Source organism: Neomonachus schauinslandi, chromosome 3, assembly GCF_002201575.2.
Source record: "Neomonachus schauinslandi chromosome 3, ASM220157v2, whole genome shotgun sequence".
NCBI classification, from domain to species: domain Eukaryota; kingdom Metazoa; phylum Chordata; class Mammalia; order Carnivora; family Phocidae; genus Neomonachus; species Neomonachus schauinslandi.
This window is the reverse complement of record NC_058405.1, coordinates 105678560-105703225: the sequence shown is the minus strand read 5'-3', so window position 1 is coordinate 105703225 and position 24666 is coordinate 105678560. Positions and strand designations below refer to the sequence as shown.

The following is a 24666-nucleotide window of genomic DNA, read 5'->3' as shown; positions in this document are numbered from 1 at the left end:
GGAGACCGAGGAGAGGCTCAGGAAAACAAAGCTGATGATATTCACCTGTCTGAGAGATAGAAAGCACAGTACAACACACAGGGCCACGTAGGAAAGACAACAGGGTGGTGGTCAGAAGGTCAAAGACAGGAATGAGGGGAAAGTGTAACTAACAGCCTTTATTGGCATTTCTGGCGGAAAGGTAAAACAGGATAGGATGAACACTTTAGAATTGGCTAGTGTGAATAATTCCACTGGATTTTAAATGACGGGGGTAATAGTTGCCTGGTATCCGGCCAGGGGATGATTTTAAAGCAGAGGACAATTGCCTCCTGGGCTGCAGGCCAGATAGAAGAGGTATGGCTCTGGATTGGTTAATTTTTGTTTGTTTGTTTTGTTTTCTTTTATTGAAGTATAGTTAATGCACTGTTACATTAATTTCAGGTGTACAACGTAGGGATTGGGCAATTTTATATATTATGCTATGTTCACCACAAGTGGAGCTATTATCTGTCAACATACAACCCTATTACATTATCATTGACTGTATTCCCTATTTTGTACCTTTCATCCCTGTGACTCATTCATTACATAACTGGAAGCCTGTATCTCTTGCTCCCCTTCATCCATTTTGCCCATCTCCCACCCACCTTCCCTTTGGCAACCATCAGTTTGTTCTCTGTATTTATGGGTCTATTTCTGTTTTGTTTGCTTCCTTCTTTCTTCATTTTTATGGGTTTTTTTTAAATTCTATATATAAGTGAAATCATGTGATATTTGTTTTTCTCTGACTTATATCACTTAGCTTAATATCCTCTAGGTCCATTCATGTTGCAATGGTAAGATCTCATTCTTTTTTATGGCTGAGTAATATCCGTGTGTGTGTGTGTGTGCATCTCATCTTTTTTATCCATTCATCTATTGATGTACACGAGTTGCTTCCATATCTTTGCTATTGTAAATAATGCTGCAATAAACATAGGGGTGCATATATATTTTTGAATTAGGGTTTTTGTCTTCTTTGGATAAATACCGAGTAGTAGAATTACTGAATCATATGGTATTTCTATTTTTAATTTTTTGAGATACCTCCAATCTGTTTTTTTTTTTTTTTAAGATTCATTTATTTATTTGAGAGAGAGAGAAAGAGAGTATGAGCAGGGGGAGAGAAAGAAGGAGAGAATCTCAAGCAGATTCCCTATTGAGAGCAGAGCCCAGTGAGGGGCTCAATCTCACTACCCTGAGATCATGACCTGAGCCAAAACCCAGAGTCAGACACTGAATCAACAGAGCCACCCAGGTGCCCCTCCATATTGTTTTTTATAGTGGCTGCACCAGTTTGCATTCCCACCAACAGTACATGAAGATTCCCTTTCCTCCACATTCTCTCCAAAACTTGTTTCTTGTCTTTTTGATCCCAGCTATCCTGACAGGTATGAGGTGTCTCATACCTGTTTATCTTTTCATGTGTCTGTTAGTCATTTATATGTCTTCTTTGGAAAAATGCCTATTTAGGTCCTCTACCCATTTTTTAATCAGATTATTTGGGGTTTCTTTGGTGTTGAGTTGTAAAAGTTTTTTCATATTTTGGATACAAACCCCTTATCAGATATATCATTTGTGAATATCTTCTCTCATCAGTAAGTTGCTGTTTTGTTTTGTTGATGGTTTCCTTTGTTGTGTAAAATCTTTTTATTTTGGGGTAGTCCCAGTAGTTTAGTTTTGCTTTTGATTCTTTTGTCTAAGGAAACAAATCCAGAAAAATATTGCTAAGGCCCATGTCAAAGAAATTACTGACTTTGTTTTCTCCTAGGAGTTTCATGGTTTCATGTCTCATATTTAGGTCTTTAAGCCATTTTGAATTTATCTTTGTGTATGACATAAGAAAGTGGTCCAGTTTAATTATTTTGCATGTAGCTATCCAATTTTCCCCATAATATTTATTGAAGAGACTGTCTTTTCCCCATTATACATTCTTCCTGCTTCGATGGGTATTGACGATATAGGTGAGGGTTTATTCCTGGGCTCTCTATTCTGTTCCATTGATTCACATGTCTGTTTTTGTGCCAGTATCATACCATTTGATTACTATATCTTGAAATCTGGGATTGTGATAACTACAGCTTTGTTTCCTTTCTCAAGTTTACTTTAGTTATTTGGGGTCTTTGGTGGTTCCATACAAATTTTAGTATTATTTGTTCTAGTGAAGTGAAAAATGCTGTTGATATTTTGATAGGGATTGCATTGAATCTGTAGATTGCTTTGGGAAATATGGACATTTTAACAATATCAGTTCTTCTAAATGGGTTGGTTAGTTTGTATGTCAAAGGCATGTTCCTGGCTGGGCCCTTCGCTGTCTCTAAGAATTGACTATCCCGAGGACAAGTAATCTCACTCTAGCTGGAAAAGTTCTTTTAAAGATGTCAACATGTCATAATTTACAAAAAATAAAAACATTTACAAATATTTACAATACAACTCTGATATTATTTAAAAATTAGTAGTGGGCTATTATAAAAATGAGCTATATACTCATTGCATGTTTGTAACGCATTCTTAAATTGGAAGCATCTCTGTCCTCCATAGTGTGTACTTTCCAGAATTTCATCTGAAAAGAATGAATGTGAAGAGTATCTTTCTTCTGCTCAGAGCATTCAGCAAAATAATTTCCAGGTCAGAGGTGTAATAAGGTTCTTCAGAGAAACAGAACCAATAGGATGTATGCATAAAGAGAGAGAGAGATAATTTGAAGAATTGGCTTGCACAACTGTGGAGGATGGCAAGTCAAAAATCTGTAGGGTAGTCTGACAAGTTGTAGACTCAGGGAAAAGTTGATTTTGTACCTCAAGTCTGAAGATAGTTTAGAAACTCAATTCCCTCTTCCTCAGGGTACTTTAGTCTGTTTTCTCTTAAAGCTTTCATCTAACTGGATGAGACTAACCCATATTATGGAGGGTAATCTGCTTTACTCCAAGTGTATGGATTTAAATGTTGATATCACCTAAAAAATACCTTCACAGCAATATCCAGACTTATGTTTAACCAGATCTCTGTATACCTTGGCCGAGCCAAATTGACTCATAGAATTAACTATTACACATGGCTAGCTGAACAAAATGCTTCAAGATGTGGTAGTATAAATCAATAAATAATTCCCATAAGAGTAATAGCCTGGAACCCAAGAATGATTATTTGTAGTCATATTTGTACACTAATTTGTTTGTTCATCTGTCTACATTTATTAAAGAATACCAATTTACGACTTCTATGACTTTTCTTGGGAGATAGTTCTCCATGAATCACTCACATTTATGCATGTCTTGGAGTGAGGCAATTATTGCCTTTTAGTCTGAAGTATCTTTTTTTTAAAGATTTTATTTATTTATTTGACAGAGAGAGACACAGTGAGAGAGGGAACACAAGCAGGGGGAGTGGGAGAGGGAGAAGCAGGCTTCCCGCGGAGCAGGGAGCCCGATGCGGGGCTCCATCCCAGGACCCCGAGATCATGACCTGAGCCGAAGGCAGATGCTTAACGACTGAGCCACCCAGGCGCCCCTAGTCTGAAGTATTCTTTCAAGGATGTTTGTATAGGAAAGAGCCTTGGAAGAAGAGATAGTTTACACCTACAGTGTAAAGGGCAGCCTTGTTTATTGCCCTTTATAAAAAGATTTGAGTTTTCTAACTTCAGAATTATTTTTTGTAATACAACTCATTGATTGTGAATACATCTATAATGGCCCAACCCAGTCATCCCCATGGGACTTTGGAGTAAAAGGAACTGATATCAGTTCTGCTGAAGACCATACTGCTTGCTATTCCATCAGTAATAAAGTCCTTTATATTGGACTTGCAAGTCTTGTGTCTTCCACTATCATCCATGAACCAGTAATGGACTAAGTTGTTAGCTTGAAAGTAGGGTAAAAACTCAGTTCTTAACAACTCTTGAAACTGTCCATTTAATTATCATTTTAGATTACTTTATTGGTAACTATGATGCTTATCGTGATACTCTCATTAATCTTACCTATGCTCATCACTGCATCAAAGCCGAATTATGTGAATGTGATAGAGAGACAATCTGTATCACCCTCGTCCCAAATTGAAACTAACAATGTGATGATAAAAGGAAGCTACTATGTTTTAATATAGTCTGTTCATCTTAAAATAAAACCCTATATGCACTTTACACATCTCTTTGAATACAACAACAAAGTATTTTGTTCTGATTGAGAGGAGCTTGTGTATTTACCCTCTTGGACCTATTAATTGATCTGAGGAAGGACCCAGAATGAAAATGAGGATGAGAACATCAGCCTCAGCTGGCCATGGGGGACAGATAATACAGAAGACTTCAGTCTGGCCAAAGATTCCTATAACCTCAGGAGATAGGAATTTCAGCAGGCAAACGTAACTGCCACACTATTAATTAAATCAACTTCATTCACTCATGTCAGATACATATAAGCTGTGATGCCTCAGGGCACATTGAAATACACAAAGAGGATTTGGATTAATTGAACTACATGAATATGAGGCAGGAGAACTGTCCAAGTGCTGACTCTGAATTGTCCAAGTGCTGACTGAGGCAAGGTAAAGCATCTCTGGCCCTAAGCATGTCTACCTGGCATACTATTTAAGGCATGTGATCATCCTCTGCACTCATGGAAACTCTTTTGTAATACTTGATTCCAACTCAGAAAAATAATGTTCACATTAAGGATAGAAAATCCTTAAGGATACATTGGGAAAATATAGGCATTGTGTTTTTATAATGCCAATTGTCATGTATAATTTCCAATTAATTCCTCAGTATGTTAATCAGAGTCTCTTATAAAGGATCAGGACTTATGGATTACTGGGGCGCCTGGGTGGCTCAGTCGTTAAGCGTCTGCCTTCGGCTCGGGTCATGATCCCAGGGTCCTGGGTTCGAGCCCCGCATCCGGCTCCCTGCTCAGCGGGGAGTCTGCTTTCTCCCTCTCCCTCTCCCCCTGCTTGTGTTCCCTCTCTTGCTGTATCTCTCTCTGTCAAATAAATAAAATCTTTAAAAAAAAAAAAGGCTTATGGATTACTCTGGAGATCCAGTCTATACACCTTAATAAAACTAAAGCTTTTGCCGTTTAAAAAAAAAAAAATCTGGGACCCATTTTTTAAAGTAAATAATTTTGTTTTAAATATATAAAACTTTAATCCTCTTCTGTTCCATAAAATGTGTAATGATACAAATCAGACCTGTAATGATGTTTTAGAAGTATGTTTTTCTTTACTCTTTTTAAAATGCTTATTTTATCTAGTCGAGGTATTAAATTAATTTAAATAACTTTTCTAATTACTTATTTCTTTTAAATCCACATAATTCTTCTCTTTAATTTACATAAATTGTATTATCTCTTATTCATCCTCATTTCCTAAATGATAGATATCACCTATAACAAATTGCTATCTTCAAGAATTTTTCACTTAAGTGAAAAGTCTAGCTTTTGATGATATGTGTGTGTGTGTGTGTTTTAGCATACGACTCATATATTAGGCCCATTTATAAAAGGTATTCTTTTTTTTTTTAAGATTTTATTTATTTATCTGAGAGAGAGATTGGGAGACAGAGAGCATGAAAGGGGGAGGATCAGAGGGAGAAGCAGAAAACATTATCTACTGGAATTTCTCTCTTTCTTTCTTTCCTTTTTTTTTTGAAGGAGTTACAAACATGTTGAGAGTCCTTCCCTACTGATAAATGAAAATGAGTATTTTGTTAAACTTAAGGGCAATTTTGCCAGATTAAAAAATACACATTTATAATCTTTGCTATTAGTTATATAATAATAATAATAATAATAATAATAATAATAATAATAATAATAATATAGTAGTGAATGTTGATTTTGGAATGTAGAATACTTGAACTCTACCCAAAGATATCAAAGCAATCTACTCTAAAAGTTTCACCAACTTTATCAAACACCTTTCTTATATTTGAAGTCATGTGTTTTCTCAAGCTGGTAACTCATATCTCTGTAGTCATCTATGTTTGTTTGAAATTTGAGTGACAACTTTCCTATGTCCTGATCACCTGTTTGAAGGATTTTGGTCATAGAGTCCCTAATAGTCCATTGCAGGTAGGGTCCAACGAAACTCTTCAATAAAAAATCAAATTTACATAAAACCAGTGTCCTATGTCATTGCTTTAGTGTTCCATCAGTCATTGGCTCATTAAAGGCAGCTACTGAATGGTATGAAGTCAGAATACTTTATCAATGTATAGTTGTTGAAAAAGGGATTCACTAGTTGTTCAGTCTTTGTCCTACAAGAGAAGAAATATCTCCATACCTTATTAAAGATAGCCTAGAAAGAGTTCCGATTTGCACATAGACTGTTTTATGAGTTTCTTTATTTTAGAATTGTATTCAGCCTCATTCTTCCCACAATGGAAAACAAACAAACAAACAAACAAACAAAACACACACACACACACAGCTAAAAAATACTAGGCCAGGGTGTCTGAGTGGCTCAGTCGGTTAAGAGTCCGAGTCTTGACTTTGGCTCAGGTCATGATCTCAGGGTTGTGAGATTGAGCCCCGCTTGAGGCTCAGTACTAAGCAGAAGTCTGCTTGAGATTTTCTGTCTTCCTCTCACTCTGCGCCTCTCCCCTACTCTTGCTCTCTCTCTCAAATAAATAAACAAATCTTTAAAAAGAATCACTAAGCTAATTGTTTCATTGCTATCTTAAAAGACTAGATAGGTAGCTAAAGGGAAAATTATAATGATAATGATATTATTAGTAATAATATTAGTAACAATATTTATGTAACATTTACCATGTGCCAATCATTATTTTAAGGATTTTGCATATATTCATTCATTTAATCCTAAGCCAATCCTATGAGTTAAACACTATCATTACACCCATTTTAAAGATTAGGAAATTGAAGAGCAGCAAGGTTAAGTGAATTCACTCAGAGATATGGTGAGTGGCAGAGCCTAGGCCTTGTAATTCAGAACTTGTGATCCTAATCACTCCTTTATGCTGTTCAAGCATTTCATTTTTCAAAGAAAAAGCAACCAATATAATTAGGGACAGAATCCTCCCAATTTTGGAATTCAATTCCATTTCACTCTTACTTACTAGTTATTCACAACCGACTCTGCATATACTATTTCTAGGCAAAGTTGGCCACTGGTCAAAATGCAAGGAAGTGTTATTAAATAATCATTTTCAGAGAGAAAAATATGAGAAATATTTCTATCAAGTAACACTCATAAGGCAAAGATCCAGGGCATATATAGAATTTTTTTATCCTGATAAATGAGTAAAAGCTAACATATTTTGGGAATTGACAATATTGTAGGCAGTATGCTAAGTGCTTTCCATGCAGTAGCTAAGTTACCCCTTGTTATCACCTTGCGATGTAGGTGCTATGATTATCTTCACTTGATGAGTGGAGAAATTAAAGATCAAAGTAACTGAGTTGCTTACCCAAGTGTCAGAAATAAAATTTCAATCCACATAGTATTGCAACTGCTTCATATGAAAAATAAATAAAAAGTGTCAAGTTAGATGTCAACAGGAAAAGTTATAAAAATAAGAGGGCTATTGAAGATGGAAGTGTTCTTGCTGGAGTAGATTTCAAATGTAATACAATTTTTGAAAACCGACTAACGAGATAAAAATCAGCCACAGACTATTAATAAATATAAAGGAAAAGAGTAAACAGCTTTTATTTTTCCATTGTGCCAGAGCAGGAAAGTGCTCAGTAAAATTAAGTGTCAATAAAGTAAAGACAAAATTAAACTTTTTTTTCTAAGCATAGACACAATTAACCTGTGAAAATGACTCATACGGGATGGTAATGAAGCAGATAGCTTAGTGAAATTGAGAACATATCTGATTCACTATAATGGGATTTTCAGTTAGATCAAATCACATGTTGTATTAGTCACCCTGAGTCAGGGCACATGCTGATGAGCAGAAGGGTCACCAAAGAAAATTTTATTTTTCTCCAAGGCCAGAAGGGTTATGATTTAAAAACGGGATAATAGTAAATATTTATTACATGTGCATATGAGGGAATATCAGGGAGATGTGCCCATAGCGTGTCAATCAGCACTTCTGTCTCTAGTGCTTTGTCCAGTAAGCTCCAATTCTCTACCTTATCCCTGGGAGGAAAAGAGACAAAGGCTCCCTTGGTTTTGAGAGAAGAAAAGGAGTTCACAGTAATTTCTTATGCAGCAGAGAAATGGAACTGCCTTTATGATGTTGTAGACAGTTTGGAAGGTTGTTCATCAAATGGCAAAAAGCGAGAGCAGGACTCACCCCAGGAATAGTGCAGTTTTAAAGATCTATACACTGGGGATCATCTGACTTGGATTTTTGTTCCAATTCTACCACTTCTTGTGTGATAATAGACGATAACCGTTCACTTTAAAGTGTTGGCATTTTCCTTTCTGTAAAGGGTTTGAATTAGTTGAACTCATATAAGATTATGTATTTATAATATTCCTTTGAATTACCACTGCCTGTATCTTACAGAAGTCTGAACAGTGTCCTTTTAAAAATAAGTCTAGAATGGGGCACCTGAGTTGCTCAGTCAGTTAAGCGTCTGCCTTCGGCTCAGGTCATGATCCTGGGGTCCTGGGATCAAGCCTCACATTGTCAGTGGGCTCCCTGCTCAGTAGGGAGCCTGCTTCTGCCTCTGCCCCTCCCCCTGCTTGTGCTCTCTCCCTCCCCGCCCCCATCAAATAAATAAAATCTTAAAAAAATAAGTCTAGAATATAGAGAATTATTTCAGTGTTTCTTTGGGATTCACTGTTCATGCAGTTCCATCATGAAAACCTGTTCGGGGCTTTCAAAGGTGTGCTTCTGCTGGACCTGGTCATCTCTTAGCAAGAGGGCATTCCTATTATTTTGATTACTCAGATTATATATTGCAAGTTTCAATATGCTTACTTTTTGAACATAGTACTTGTTCATACTACTCGATTTTTTTTTTTTTCTAAACAGTCTGTATCACTATATTTATGTTCTGGGAACTTTCTCCCTTTGCTGTGCCATCCCGTATATTTTCCTGTTTTCCTGCAAATCACTGTTTCATTTAAAATATACCGAGACAGGGCCTGTCATTCACATAAAATGGCATTCAAAATAAAATTGAAAAATATGCTATGGAATGATATTTTCCAAAATCAAACTATAAAGAACCCATGAATCAGAATTCATTCCTTTTTGAATTAAACATTTCTTAACTAAAACATAAGCAGTGTGCACTATTGTAAAATGTGTTGCTTTCTTGTTTTTTCTTTTTGCAGATCTTGATAATGTGGAAGGCATTGCTGTGGACTGGATTGGAAATAACCTTTACTGGACAAATGATGGTCAGAGGAAGACCATTAATGTGGCCAGGCTGGAAAAAGCTTCTCAGAGTCGGAAGACTCTTTTAGAAGGAGAAATGTCCCATCCCAGAGGGATTGTGGTGGATCCTGTTAATGGGTATGTTATATTTTATCAGCTTGATATGAGGAAAATATTATTTTTTTGTATATTTAGTAGTAGCAAGTTTGATTTAAATTCACACATGAGTGGCCTGAATGGGAGAAGTTACTCATTTAATGATTTTCTCTTGTAGAAAATGTGCTAAATAAACGTGTCAAAATACACTTAACTGAAATAAACAGATTATTTGTATAAAGGATATATTTACTTGATTTACTCAGACAAGGACCATAATTCTCCATTTTAGACTGCCTGACACCAAGATAAATAATCAATTGAGATAATCAATCAATTTATTTTTTAAAGGGTATTAAAATTTAATGTATTCAGAAAATAGAAAAGATTTTTTTTGTACATTTACTGTGGGCCAGGCATTTTGTTAAATGGGTTCACTAATCCTCACAATAATCTTTTGAACTAGTTGCTATTCTCATCTTTGTCTTACAAAGGAGAAATTGATAACTGATTTACAAAAAAAGCATTAAATTATTAAGTGACCAAGTAGGTATTTAAACCCCAGCAGTCTGTCTCCAAGAATTTACTCAGAGCCACTATACTCCACTACTTTTTACTAGTCAAGGTTAGTTGTGCTATTTGTTTTAGGATGGAATTGTTTGTGCAATTCTCAGGAATATATTTTTCCTATTACCTGAATACAAACAACACTGTGCATATAGAAATATTGGAGAATGTGACCATTCCTAACAGAATGTCAGAAGTAAATGAATGAATTACATATTTTAAATGTACAGTTGTTATATGTGATGTTTATCCCTCCCATGTCTTATATCACACTGTTTCAAAATAGCATCACAAAACAAATATTTTTTATTCCTTACTATACACAGAAAAATACTCCTTTGCAGAGGAAGTGTATAGCTTCCTAATAAACTGAGATCACCAGACTGTAGTTCTTAGAATTGTTTGTCTTGAAAAGAGCTCAAAACAAATACAACTAAGGTACTTCTTCCTGGGCTGACATTTAAGCAGTGGATGAACTCATTGTATGTGTTTTTATAACACATAATTATAAAGTAATTTCAGTGATTTTATGTGTGGATTCCATAATTATCTGTCCTATTCCTGGACTTTTAAGCCAGGACCTAAATTTAAATCAAGGCGATCTTAATTTTAAGAGAGACAATTTATTACACACTGTCTAAATCTACTTGAAGCAAGATATCTTAAAACAGCGTATTCCTTCTCAGTATTCTGTTAGAGAAATACATGGAGGTCATAGAATCATATGATTTAGAAGGAAATTTAGAGGCCATTAATCCCATCTCTCTATTCAAATTCAAGAATCCCCTTCAACACTGCCCTAATAGGCAGGCATCCAACTTGGATTTGAAACCTATAACATTTACATAGTTTATAGTATTTGGGGATGATTTTAATTGACTTTTTTTTCCTTTTCATTAAGGCAATATCTGCATCTCTGTAATATCTACTAGCTGACTCTATATTTGCCTCTGTTGCTATGAAGAATCTTAAATCTTTTCCACTAGACATTTTCTATTTTCTAGTATGCACCAACCTGAAAAACACACATGTGTGTGTATGTATGTGTATATATGAATATATACATACACATAAATATATGTGTATGTATATATACACATACATACACATATACACACACACACACATATATTTTCATACACACAAATTTTTCCCTAGCAATATACCATATCCAGAATTCTGCACTAGGTATACAGTAGTTAACAAAACAGGCATAGCCTTAAACCTTGTGAAGCATCTTCTGTTATCTGCAAGGTGCAGGATAGGCACATAGAACAAGAAATAAGTACCAAATAAGCAACTAATGTAGTTTCTACAGACCAGAATGAAGGATGACATAATGGAGACTAACAGGTAGACGGATTTTAATAGGTTTGCTGAAAGGCCTCTCCAAGGAGGTATCATTCAAACCAAGACTTAACATAGAAAAGGAATCAGCAATGGAGAGTGAGGGAAAGAGTACTTCAGATGAAGAAAATCATACATTTGCAGATCTTAAGTTGGGTAAAAGCTTGACTATCAGAGGAACCGAGATGAAGGCAGTGGAGCTGGACTGTTGATAGCAAGGGCAGAAGTGATGAAGATGCAGTGGGAAAGGAAGCAGGACCTTGTCTGCCAGGATGAGAGCTTTGTACTTTGTCTTCAGTGCAAGGATAAAATAGGGAAGTAAGAATTTTAAAAAATCTAACCTGTTCTGTGGAGAATGGATTGGAAGAAAGAAGTGGAATCATGTGAATTTAGTTGTCCAAATAATTGTTTGACTATAGTATAATTTTTAAAAAAGAAGAAGAAACTTTAATTTGGAAAAGTCCATTTAAAATAAGCACAATAGGGGCGCCTGGGTGGCTCAGTTGGTTAAGCGACTGCCTTCGGCTCGGGTCGTGATCCTGGAGTCCCGGGATCGAGTCCCGCATCCGGCTCCCTGCTCGGCGGGGAGTCTGCTTCTCCCTCTGCCCTCTTCCCTCTCATGCTCTCTGTCTCTCATTCTCTCTGTCTCAAATAAATAAATAAAATCTTTAAAAATAATAATAAATTGGGGCGCCTGGGTGGCTCAGTCGGTTAAGCGACTGCCTTCGGCTCAGGTCATGATCCTGGAGTCCCGGGATCGAGTTCCGCATCGGGCTCCGCATCGGGCTCCCTGCTCAGCAGGGAGTCTGCTTCTCCCTCTGACCCTCCCCCCTCTCATGTGCTCTCTGTCTCTCTCTCTCTCTCTCATTCTCGGTCTCTCAAATGAATAAATAAATAAATAAAATCTTTAAAAAATAAATAAAATAAAATAAAATAAAATAAGCACAATATAACTTTGCACAAAACATTAAAAATAAGAAACTTGATTTATTTACATTTTTTCCTACCATAATACCTATTTGTAGCTGTATACAGGAAGAGAGAATTACAGGGTTTTTCTACTAAAATAGCCAATTAATAAAAATTACTCATTTCAGAGATATGCTTTATCCAAAGTTTCATAAACAATTACAAAATCAGTAAAGGATTTGTTCATTTATTTCTTTATTAAAACATATTCTTGATTAACTACCATATAGAGCAATAGAAATTAGTAAGACAGTAATTGCCCTCAAGGAGTTTATAATCTGGTGTGCTTAGTGTGCACACACGCACACACAAAAATTACCTATCAAATAAAATAGAATGAAATAATGCTCTTCAGAAAATCATTGTGGTTGGGCGCCTGGGTGGCTCAGTAGGTTAAGCGACTGCCTTCGGCTCAGGTCATGATCCTGGAGTCCCTGGATCGAGTCCCGCATCGGGCTCCCTGCTCGGCGGGGAGCCTGCTTCTCCCTCTGACTCTCTCCTCTCTCATGCTGTTTCTCTCTCGCTCGCTCTCCAATAAATAAATAAATAAAATCTTTAAAAAAAAAAAAAAAGAAAATCATTGTGGTTTTTCAATTCAGAATTGAGCTTTAGAGAATGAAAAGGATTTCCAAATGAGTAGATTTGGTCTCTGGGGCTTAGGATGTGCAGTCATAAGGTTAGTCACTGTACTGACTAGACATTATAAGGATGTGTTTAGAGGCAGGGATGTTAATGGCAGTTTTGAGATGAGATGAGTTCACTAAGGCTAGAGCAGAGGGCATGTGAAGGAACATAGTAGATGAAACTAGAAATATGCAGAAGTCTTCGATGTTGGGATTAAAAGACGGGATTTTTTTTTTTTTTCTGATGACAGTAATTGGAAGGTTTTGAGAATAAAAGTCATATTTTTCAATTCATGACTTAGGAAGACAAGTCATAGAAATATGATAGTTGTATGGGAACAATCTGTTAGAAGATCCCTTTGAAAAGGGATAAAAGACAGATTATAGCATTTATAATAGGAATAGAAAAGTGGGGATTGAAAGAATGGAATCGGCAGGCCTTAACAGTTGTAGAAATGGGGATAAAGCTGTAGGGGGACTTGGTCATGATGGCACTATTTCTCAAGCTGATAGATACAGATGAATTCCCTCCTTTCCAATAATTTCTCACTTCATAATTTATATTAGTAACTTAGAAACCTGCGTCTCCAGTTCTGACTTCTCAAAATATCATCTGTAGTAAACATGCCCAAAGCTGAGTGCATTATTTCCCCCCAAACATGATCTCCGCTATCCGTGCCTCAGTTAATAGTGCCACACCCTTTAGTTAACATAGCTCTTATGTTAGCACTAAATCGAGTTTTTTTTAACAATAAAATGTATGTTATTTTCATGGCAGAGAAGTGCTTAAGGATTTCAATATGTCTAGGATTGACCACCACATAATACAATTTAATTTGGGGGTACGATCAATATCAACAAAAGCAAGCTTAGTGCTCTAGGGTACAAATACAAGTAAGAAATAATCCCTGCCCTTAATTATTTTAATTTTTGATCGAAACCATCAGACATGTAACACCATTGAATATAATACAAGGCACAAATTCAATAAATATTATTTAAAAAACTAAAAAGAAATGTCGCTAGGAAATAAAGGAAAGAGTTTATTTTGACAGAAAGAGTAGAAATAGACTTCATCAAATAATTGTATTTGAACAGGACTTGAAAAATAGAGGTGAAATTTTCTTTCCATATTAGCAGAAGGCTCACTTAACTTAGTATTTATTTAATGAATACCTGAGTCTCACATATAAAAAGATTTATATTAGTTTGTACTTACTTTATAGGTTATATTTCCTATTTTCTATGTTTAGGAATCATCACATTTCATATTGATTATAAGGCTTCCACAATATAACTTTTCATCACATAATGAAATTGGAAGATGATAATCACATACCTAGCCTCTGTTAGATTGGCACCCTTGTTTAAATTTTTTCTTATATTCTGTTTGAATAAAAATAATCTTAGAAATGGATCAGATCACAAACGATGATTTCTTTAAATAGCAAAACAATATAAATTATGCTTGGATTCACCACAATTACCCCTTATGTATGTGTCTGCAGGTATATGCAATTTGGGTTGGAGAATCAAAGGAAAAAAAAAGTGTTACTGTGGTTAAAAGAAACCTACAGGGGAAGATAATTGCAATTTTAACAAGTTGTAAATTGGCAACAACAATAAAACTGCATTGACTAACCATATTTAAGATTTCATGAAGTATTAATAGAGATAAAAAGTTGTATATTTCTCTTTTACATAGTTGATTTATACAGTGGAAGTCAACTAGTTATATCTAAGTAACATAGGACTAGAGGAAATGAAATGACTATCCCATTTGTTCCTAATTTGTTCAATAATTAAGACCACTTGAAGAACATGCTGGATGCAAGATAAACATATTTCCATGTTTATTTCTAGGATAAGAATGTATTTTGACTTAATAAAATTCACCAATCCCCATATATTTCCTCAGGTCTAAAAAGACATATCAACATAATTTTAAACTGTTAAGGGAGTTTTTAAAAAGCTAAACTGGCATAAAATAATGGATGGTGTGCTACATCCTCAGTTGTCCCAAATCTTCCTGTTTAGATCGCAGTAGGGTTTTTTTAGTCATGGATACAGATTTTTCCCAAATTACCTCAGAAATTCTTTAGGGTCCACAAAATGTGGGAGGCAAAGGGCATTTCTAAGATCAGCAGCATAGAAAAGCTTTAGAGCTTCATAAAGTTGTATATGAGGTGACTGAATTGAAACCTACACTTTAATTAATAACTCCAGAACTTTCACATGACCCTAGAGTAACACTTTTGGAGGGTTTTAACATTATTCATGAGGGAATTGGAACATTAGCTGAAGGCTCCGTCTCCCACTGTTAGAGCTTACACAAAAGACTTGTTTTTAAAGGCAGAAGCTTTTGTTTGAGATAGAAATTAAACCTCAAAATCTCAAGGTCAGTCAACCTGATGTTATTAAACTTATGTGCAGCTAAATCATCTTCTGTGGGTTTTGAGGTAATAATAAGCAGCCATAAAGCATAGATAATTTGCATGAGGAAGACAAATTAGACTTGGACAAATAAACCCAGTATGACCATACCCTTTAGTACAAAGACAATTCAGTTGCCTGTCTTAAAAACTAATAATTCATCGGAGATTAAATAAAGCCTAGAGTAGATCATTAACAGCAGGGTGAGTTCTCAGGTCAGTCAATCTGCTTTTCAATTACATCATTGATTATATGTTTTCTGAAGTGGACAACATTTAAAAACAGGAATGCCTCAAAAATCATTTTCCAAACTTGGTATCACCCCAGAGAAAATCAATATTTGGCACTTAGTGTTAGGCTAAATAGCGAATGGAACCAGTAAGTGCCATAGTGGTTTTTCCGTAATGTGTCTGAATGGACTGGCTTCACTGAACACATCTGTACTTCCCCCCCTAGGACTCCACAGATGCCCCCTCGCTTTGGCAGATGAGCATTTAGATAGGAGGAGAAATCAGAATGTAATTAGATTTTAGAGCAGTGCCCAATCAAAAGAAGCGTCCCTCTGTATGGTGGCTGGTTGAAATAACACGTGTGCGCTCTTGTTTGTAACGTCTTAGTTGGATGTATTGGACAGACTGGGAGGAAGATGAAATAGATCACAGCGTGGGAAGGATCGAGAAGGCCTGGATGGATGGCTTCAATCGGCAGATTTTTGTGACTTCAAAGATGCTGTGGCCAAACGGTTTAACTCTGGACTTTCACACCAACACATTATACTGGTGTGACGCCTATTATGATCATATTGAAAAAGTGTTTTTGAATGGAACTCACAGGAAGGTAAAAGACAAATACTGCTGTTTTTTAACTCACAGGCTTCTTCACAGAGTGTTGTTGTGTTGTGTTAGAAATACTTTCAAGTTTATTTTTACCCTTCTGAGGTGGCTGCCAGTAGTCTCTGTGGGGTGGCTAAAGGAGGCTGAGCATTAAGAAGTGCAGCTGGCCCTTGCCTCCGGGAGACCGGGATCAGCTCACTGTGGTATGCCAGCATTTGTGGGATTTTAAAAAGAAGCTCTCAGGATATCAGAGCTGTTTTAAAATGCAGTTTTTCTCCATCATTTATGAGTTTGCTATGACCAAGCGACCCAACTCTATTCAAATATCTTTAATATTTGCAGGTGAAATTTAACCTATATATTATGAAAAAGTAATTATAGTGCATTTATTTAAATAAAGAACTTCATGACAGTGGAATTGAAACACAAAAATGAACTGGACTTCAAACCTATTGCTCTGAATAAATATCAACTTCCTCTTGCCTCTTTGGGTAGGATCATTGCAAAACGATTTTGAAATTCTTGAGTAAAATAGAGGATGGAGTTGACTGTGTGCCAACAGAGGCCTTGTTAACAAAACATCACCTCTACATTTTATGTTAAAATAACCTCAGTGCATATAACTTTATGAACTGACTTCAACTGTTTAGTTAAGTAATAGAAAATGGAATGTTAGAAATTATCAAAATGCTTCCATTGATACTATACTCCTTCTTTTTGGAAAGAAAGACTGCACAGTTGGCCAAGCTTACTCATTATGAATTCTGTTTGAGAAATAAACAGTACAGTAGGAAGTTAAGACTACTTCAATCATTGGTTGACTCTAACCGTGCTTTTAATATCTTTCCCCCAATAGTAAAATTGATTGGCATTTAACCTAATGTCACATATTTAACAGGTGCCAAATAAATGTGTATGATTCCTTTAAGGCTTTTGATATGGGGCACCTGGGTGGCTCAGATGGTTAAGCGGCTGCCTTCGGCTCAGGTCGTGATCCCAGGGTCCTGGGATAGAGCCCCACATCGGGCTCCCTGCTGAGCAGGAAGCCTGCTTCTCCCTCTCCCTCTGCCTCTGCCTGCCATTCCCTGTGATTGTACTCTCTCTCTGTCAAATAAAAAAATAAATAAATAAAATAAAGATATTGATATGTACACCACATAGATAACATTGTAATGGCTAGTATATTTTAGCCTTCATGTAGGTGAGAAAATAAAGGTAAAAAACTATTTAATTATTCAATATATGAATATGTGACATGAAGAATTCAGATAAAAGGAGCAAAATTTGAATTTCTAAGTCCACGTTATTTAGATAACTTCTTCAATTCTTTGATATTAAATAGAGTGAATACAAAATACTTTTTCATATTGTATACAATATCATTTTATAAATGGTGAACAGTGAAAAGGTATTATTATTGGAGGTGTGATTCCTGATTCCTCTTCTACCACCCTCCATGTGAAACAGCACTTATCACATGTTTGTTCCAGTTAAACAAAAACAAAATACAACTAGAATGTAAAGAATATACTAAGAAAACCAGAACTGAAATTAGCCAGTGAGTCTTGTTTAACTACTTACTACTAATAAATGTTTCTATGTTCAAAATTAAAAACTTGACCTCCCTCCCTGTCATTTCCTAGATTCCTTCAATTTGCATTGGCCCAATTAAGTAGGAGAATCCTTTACACTCCCAAAGTTGTAAGACCATGTTTTATTCCTTGGCTGTTGGATAAGCAATATCACAATACACATAATGACACTAATTGCTCAGATCAATTTCTATTCCAGGTTATGTTACTGGAATATCATAAAGAAAAGAGCAGGAGAGAGTGTCAGGCAAAGTCATTTTAATGTTTGTATTTCTTGACCATATGATTAATGTCATATAGGAGAGGATTTAAATGGATGAAATACAAATATCTCCTTCAAATAACATGTCCTAAAAGCAGAAAAATATGCCACATTATGAAATCCATTTTTCAAATATACTGAAAGAAAATAAGTTAAGATATTAGTTAGATCATTATCTGTCATACTTACTTGAATATCATTTTCTCTAAATATTTAGTTATGTTTTGGGCGCCTGGGTGGCTCAGTTGGTTAAGCAACTGCCTTCGGCTCAGGTCATGATCCTGGAGTCCCGGGATCGAGTCCCACATCGGGCTCCCTGCTCGGCAGGGAGCCTGCTTCTGCCTCTGACCCTCCCCCCCTCATGTGCTCTCTCTCTCTCATTCTCTCTGTCTCAAATAAATAAATAAAATAAAAAAAATCTTAAACATTTAGTTATGTTTTAAAGGTCAGTTCTGATTTTTTACAATGTGTTTATATTTTACAGATTGTTTACAGTGGGAAAGAGTTGAACCATCCTTTTGGACTGTCACATCATGGGAATTATGTGTTCTGGACTGATTATATGAACGGTTCCATTTTTCAACTAGATTTGATAACAAACGAGGTGACATTACTGAGGCGTGAAAGACCACCCCTGTTTGGGCTTCAGATTTATGATCCACGAAAGCAACAAGGTATTAAAAACCATATAAAATTTCTTCTGAGTTTTACCTACACTAATACTTCACAGTATTTACAAAAGTTTTTATTTTGACAGTGTCGCTTAAGTTTTATGATAAAAGGTGTCTAGTCACTCCAAAGTCAATCAAATCTTAGATTTTGTTACAATAAACATTTATTATTTATTGTTGAAAATAGCCTAAGCAAGTAACTGGGCATTCTGTTTGAGTGAAGTTCAAGGATTTCTCCAAATGCTTCCTTTTTCATGTTATCTTCATGTTATTTAAAGAAGACTGAAGAAGACAGTTATTTAAAGTAAAAAAGAAAAAGATCCACTTTATGTTTTAAAGATTAAGTATTGTGAGCAGTGAGAAAAACTTTTCATGGGAGAGAAGTATTATGTGAAAATATTTTAAAATAAGTCATACTATGAAAAGAGTATTGTAAAAAGTGTATTAGTATATTTATCTGATTAGTGTCATGTCCATTTAAGGAACGTTTGATTATTTTAGATGTTATGAAAGGGAAATAATCTACCATGATATTCATGTCTTATTAAAATCAGGTAATGTTATTGTATATTTTATCTACATGAGTTATTAATATTTATTAGGCCATCTACAAATTGCATGACTCAGAATTTAGGTATTAAACAAAGAAAACAGCTTAGTAAATTATGTGGTCGACTTTTGTTATGAATCTAAATAGTCACTGTTCCTTTTATTTATGGAGATATTCTTGTGAAAGTTTAATGAGCATACATTTCAATAAATTTAGGATGAAAAAATAATATCCTGAGTTTTTCAATGCATATTTTGTCAATAGAAAGTTATCTAGTAGTAAGAGATTTTTTGAAAAGATATTTCAGCTAAATCAGAGATCTTAAAAGCAAACTATCTCATTGAAGTGCTTGTTTTTTTTTTTCTACTGTATTAAAATTGCCTCATTGGGATACAAATGCAATTTTATAAAATAATGGAAGTATATAGAGTGAGAAATTTCAATAGATAATGAAAGATAAAATCTTTAGAAAGAATAAAAATGAAATTATTTGAAGTGGTATAAGCTGTATTTTTGGACAAGTGATGAAGAATAGTGACAATTGTCTAGATAGATAAAATGCTAATATTTTCTATTACATTCATGTCCATCCTGCTCCTTACCCCCTCCCTTCCCCAACCATTATGGAGAGTCTACCCCGAACTGGGGGCAAGACCCTGAAAAAGAACAACTCTTCTCATCTCCTGTAGGGTTTTCCTTTCCTGATTGTTGTACCCTCTAATTTCATAATCATTGGTTTACTGGATTTTATTACAGTAATCAGTATACAATCCCATTTCCTATTTCCATTCTCTTTAGAAATTGTTAATCTTGGATATCATTGCTGAACTCCTTCTAGCCAAATTCCATGATGTTTTCAGAATCTTCATTTTCTTCAAACTTCTAGTGGTTTTAGAAAGTTGATGAATTAAATGCAGCATGTGAGATAAGAAATACCTGACTTACTGTAAAATGGTCTTGGGCTCAAATCCAGGTTCCAGCACTTTTTCTTCTGAAACTTTAGACATATTATAAAAGATTTAATAAAGATAAGAAATGGCCCTTGAACTGCACACTGCCAGTGCCAATGATGCTATCTGGGTGCGTCCTTCAGTCTGAGAAACAGCTCTGAGTGATAAACATTTCTGTCCAATTTCTTGTGGGTGACATACAACGTGGACTGAATATAGCTAATTTTGAAAGGAGAGGATTACACAAGAATGTGTTTCCTTGGGGAGGGGGGAAAGATGGCGGAGGAGCAGGGGACCCTATTTCAGCTGGTCCCCGGAATTGAGCTGGATATCTACCAGACCACTCTGAGCACCCACGAAACCAGCCTGAGATGTAAGAAGATCTGGATCTCTACAAACAGTATCGCAGGCGGTTGGTTTTGAGGTATGAATCGGAGAGCCGTGATTCTGCAGGCAGATATCGGAGGATAAACGGCAGCGGGAGGGTGCCTGGCCGTGGGGATCCTACACTGCTGGTGAGCAACAGCCTCCCGCGCTGCGGACGGGGCACAGACTCGCAGACTGGTAGCATCAGGGAAAGGACTTTAGGGCAGCCCCCGGGGTGGAAACCCAGAGTGGCAGGGTCGCGCCCATGCGAACTGCAGCCGCTCGGACCAAAACCCGGTGCGCCAGAGTCGCGCGCAGGTGAACTGCAGCCTCCGAGACCGAAACCCAGAGCAGAGGAGTCACATGCGCACGAACTGGGAGCAGCTGGTGGTTTTAGAAGCACAAAGGGCAGAGACGTACCCGGCCTGGAGGCAGGTCTGGGGGTGCTGCGGAGGGGCGCACAACCCACGACGCTGCAGTTTATAGCAGCACGGACAGAAACAGAGACAGTGTGGCCTGGAGAGCTCAATGAAGAACAGACTGAGGTCTCTCTGCTCTGAGGCAGAGGGTTGGAAACGGTCTCTGCTCTGACTCGCGGAAGAGACGCGGAAAGCCGCCAGGGAAAGGTGCCAGAGAACAAAAGCCCCAAAGACTGATTCCCACTGAGCCCATCCCCCGCCACAGGGGCGCAGGGCAACTCCACCCAAACAGGATTGCCTGAGTAACAGCGTGGCAGGCCCCTCCCCCGGAAGACAGGCTGGGAAAACAAGAGGCCAGCAACCCTAAGGTCCCAAGAAAACAGTGCATCTTGCGTGGGTTCTGGTCAGTAATTTGGACTCTATACATTCCCTCAAACACCCATCAACAGAATGACTAGGAGGAGGAGCCCCCAAAACAGAAAAGACTCAGAGATTATGACTTATACTGCAGATTTACAAATGGATGCAGATATAACCAAGATGTTGGAGATGGAATTCAGGCTAGCAATTGTGAAGACAATGGCTAGAATGGAGAAATCAATTAATGGCAACATAGAGTCTCTAAGGGCAGAAATAAAAGGGGAATTGGCAGAACTTAAAAATGCTATCAATGAGATCCAATCCAACCTAGATAATCTAACAGCTAGGGTAACTGAGACAGAAGAGAGAATAAGCAACCTGGAAGGCAATATAATAGATAAAAAGGGAAAAGAGGAGGCCAGGGAAAAACAACTCAGAATCCATGAAAATAGAATCAGAGAAATAAGTGACATCATGAAGCGTTCCAATGTCAGAATAATTGGAATCCTGGAGGGAGTGGAGAGAGAGAGAGGACTAGAAGATGTATTTGAGCAAATCATAGCTGAGAACTTCCCTAAACTGGGGAATGAAACAAACATTCGAGTCCTAGAGGCAGAAAGGACCCCTCCCAAGGTCAAGGAAAACAAGCCAACACCCTGGCATGTAATAGTAAAACTAACAAATCTTAGAACGAAGGAAACCATCTTAAGGACAGTTAGGGGGAAGAGATTCCTTACGTACAGAGGGAGGAACATCAGAATAACGTCAGACCTATCCACAGAGACCCGGCAAGCCAGAAAGGCCTGGCAAGACATATTCAGGGTACTAAATGAGAAGAACATGCAACCAAGAATACTTTATCCGGCAAGGCTTTCATTTAGAATGGATGGAGAGATGCAGAGCTTCCATGACTGGCAGAAGCTGAAAGAATATGTGACCACTAAGCTGGCCCTGCAAGAAATATTAAGGGGGGTTCTATCAAAGGAGAAAGACCCCAAGAGTGATCTACAACAGAAATTTACAGGGACAATCTATAAAAACAATGATTTCACAGGCAACATGATGACAATTAATTCATATCTTTCAATAATCACTCTCAACGTGAATGGCCTAAATGCTCCCATAAAACGGCACAGGGTTGCAGATTGGATAAAAAGACAGGACCCATCCATATACTGGCTACAAGAGACTCATTTTGAACCTAAAGATACATCCAGACTGAAAGTGAAGGGATGGAGATCCATCTTCCATGCCAGCGGACCTCAAAAGAAAGCTGGGGTAGCAATCCTTATATCAGAAAAATTAGATTTTAAACTAAAGTCTGTAATAAGAGACACAGAAGGACACTATATCATTCTTAAAGGGTCTATCCAACAAGAAGATCTAACAATTGTAAATATCTATGCCCCCAACATGGGAGCAGCCATCTATATAAGCCAGCTGTTAACCAAAATAAAGAGTCATATTGATAACAATACATTAATTGTAGGAGACCTCAATACTCCACTCTCAGCAATGGACAGATCATCTAAGCAGAAAATCAACAAGGAAACAAGAGTGCTTGTTGGACCAGATACATTGGACCAGATGGACCTCATAGATATTTACAGAACATTCCACCGTATAACGACAGAATACTCATTCTTCTCGAGCGCACATGGAACTTTCTCCAGAATAGACCATATACTGGGTCACAAATCAGGTCTCAACTGATACCAAAAGACTGAGATTATTCCCTGCATATTCTCAGACCACAATGCTCTAAAACTGGAACTCAATCACAAGAAAAAATTTGGCAGAAATTCAAACACTTGGAAGCTAAAGACCACTCTGCTCAAGAATGTTTGGGTCAACCAAGAAATCAAAGAAGAACTTAAACAATTCATAGAAATCAATGAGAACAAAAACACATCGGTCCAAAACCTATGGGATACTGCAAAGGCGGTCCTAAGGGGGAAATACATAGCCATCCAAGCCTCATTCAAAAAAATAGAAAAATCCCGAATTCACCAACTAACTCTATATCTTAAAGAACTAGAGAAAAAGCAACAAACAACGCCTAAGCCGTGCATTAGAAGAGAAAAAATTAAAATTAGAGCAGAAATCAATGAATTAGAAACAGAAGCACAGTAGATCAGATCAATGAAACTAGAAGTTGGTTCTTTGAAAGAATTAATAAGATTGATAAACCACTGGCCAGACTTATCCAAAAGAAAAGAGAAAGGACCCAAATTAATAAAATTATGAATGGAAGGGGAGAGATCACGACTAATACCAGGGAAATAGAAACAATTATTAGAAATTATTATCAACAACTATATCCAATAAACTGAGTAATCTGGATGAAATGGAGGCCTTCCTGGAAACCTATAAGCTGCCAAGACTGAAACAGGAAGAAATTGACAACCTGAATAGGCCAGTAACCAGTAAGGAGATTGAAGGAGTGATCAAAAACCTCCCAAAAAACAAGAGTCCAGGGCCTGATGGATTCCCTGGGGAATTCTACCAAGCATTTAAAGAAGAAATAATACCTATTCTACTGAAGCTGTTTCAAAAAATAGAAACAGAAGGAAAACTTCCAAACTCCTTCTATGAGGCCAGCATTACCTTAATCCCCAAACCAGGCAAAGACCCCATCAAAAAGGAGAATTTCAGACCGATATCCCTGATGAATATGGATTCCAAAATCCTCAACAAAATCCTAGCTAATAGGATCCAACAATACATTAAAAGGATCATCCACCACGACCAAGTGGGATTTATCCCTGGGATGCAAGGATGGTTCAACATTCGCAAATCAATCAGTGTGATAGAACACATTAATAAGAGGAGGGAGAAGAACCATATGGTCCTCTCAATTGATGCAGAAAAAGCATTTGACAAAATACAACATCCTTTCCTGATTAAAACTCTCCAGAGTATAAGGATAGAGGGAACATTCCTCAAGCTCATAAAATCCATCTATGAAAAGCCCACAGTGAATATCATCCTCAATGGGGAAAAGCTGAGAGCCTTTCCCTTAAGATCAGGAACACGTCAAGGGTGCCCACTCTCACCACTGTTGTTCAACATAGTACTAGAAGTCCTAGCAACAGCAATCAGACAACAAAAAGAAATAAAAGGTATTCAAATTGGCAAAGAAGAAGTCAAACTCTCTCTTTTCACAGACGGCATGATACTTTATGTGGAAAACCCAAAAGACTCCACCCCCAAATTACTAGAACTCATGCAGCAATTCAGTAATGTGGCAGGATACAAAATCAATGCACAGAAATTACTTGCTTTCTTATACACTAACAACGCAACTGT

At 36.8% G+C, this 24666-nt stretch overlaps 1 protein-coding gene across 1 annotated transcript in view; it reads left to right on the top strand.

The window, feature by feature from the left end:
- LRP1B (LDL receptor related protein 1B) overlaps nucleotides 1–24666 on the top strand; it is a 1499204-nt gene that overhangs the window by 741560 nt on the left and 732978 nt on the right. Inside the window, exons 12-14 of the mRNA XM_044913608.1 lie at nucleotides 9277–9457; nucleotides 15972–16191; nucleotides 18526–18715. Coding sequence (XP_044769543.1) covers nucleotides 9277–9457; nucleotides 15972–16191; nucleotides 18526–18715 — 591 coding nt within the window. The remainder of the gene's footprint in view (nucleotides 1–9276; nucleotides 9458–15971; nucleotides 16192–18525; nucleotides 18716–24666) is intronic.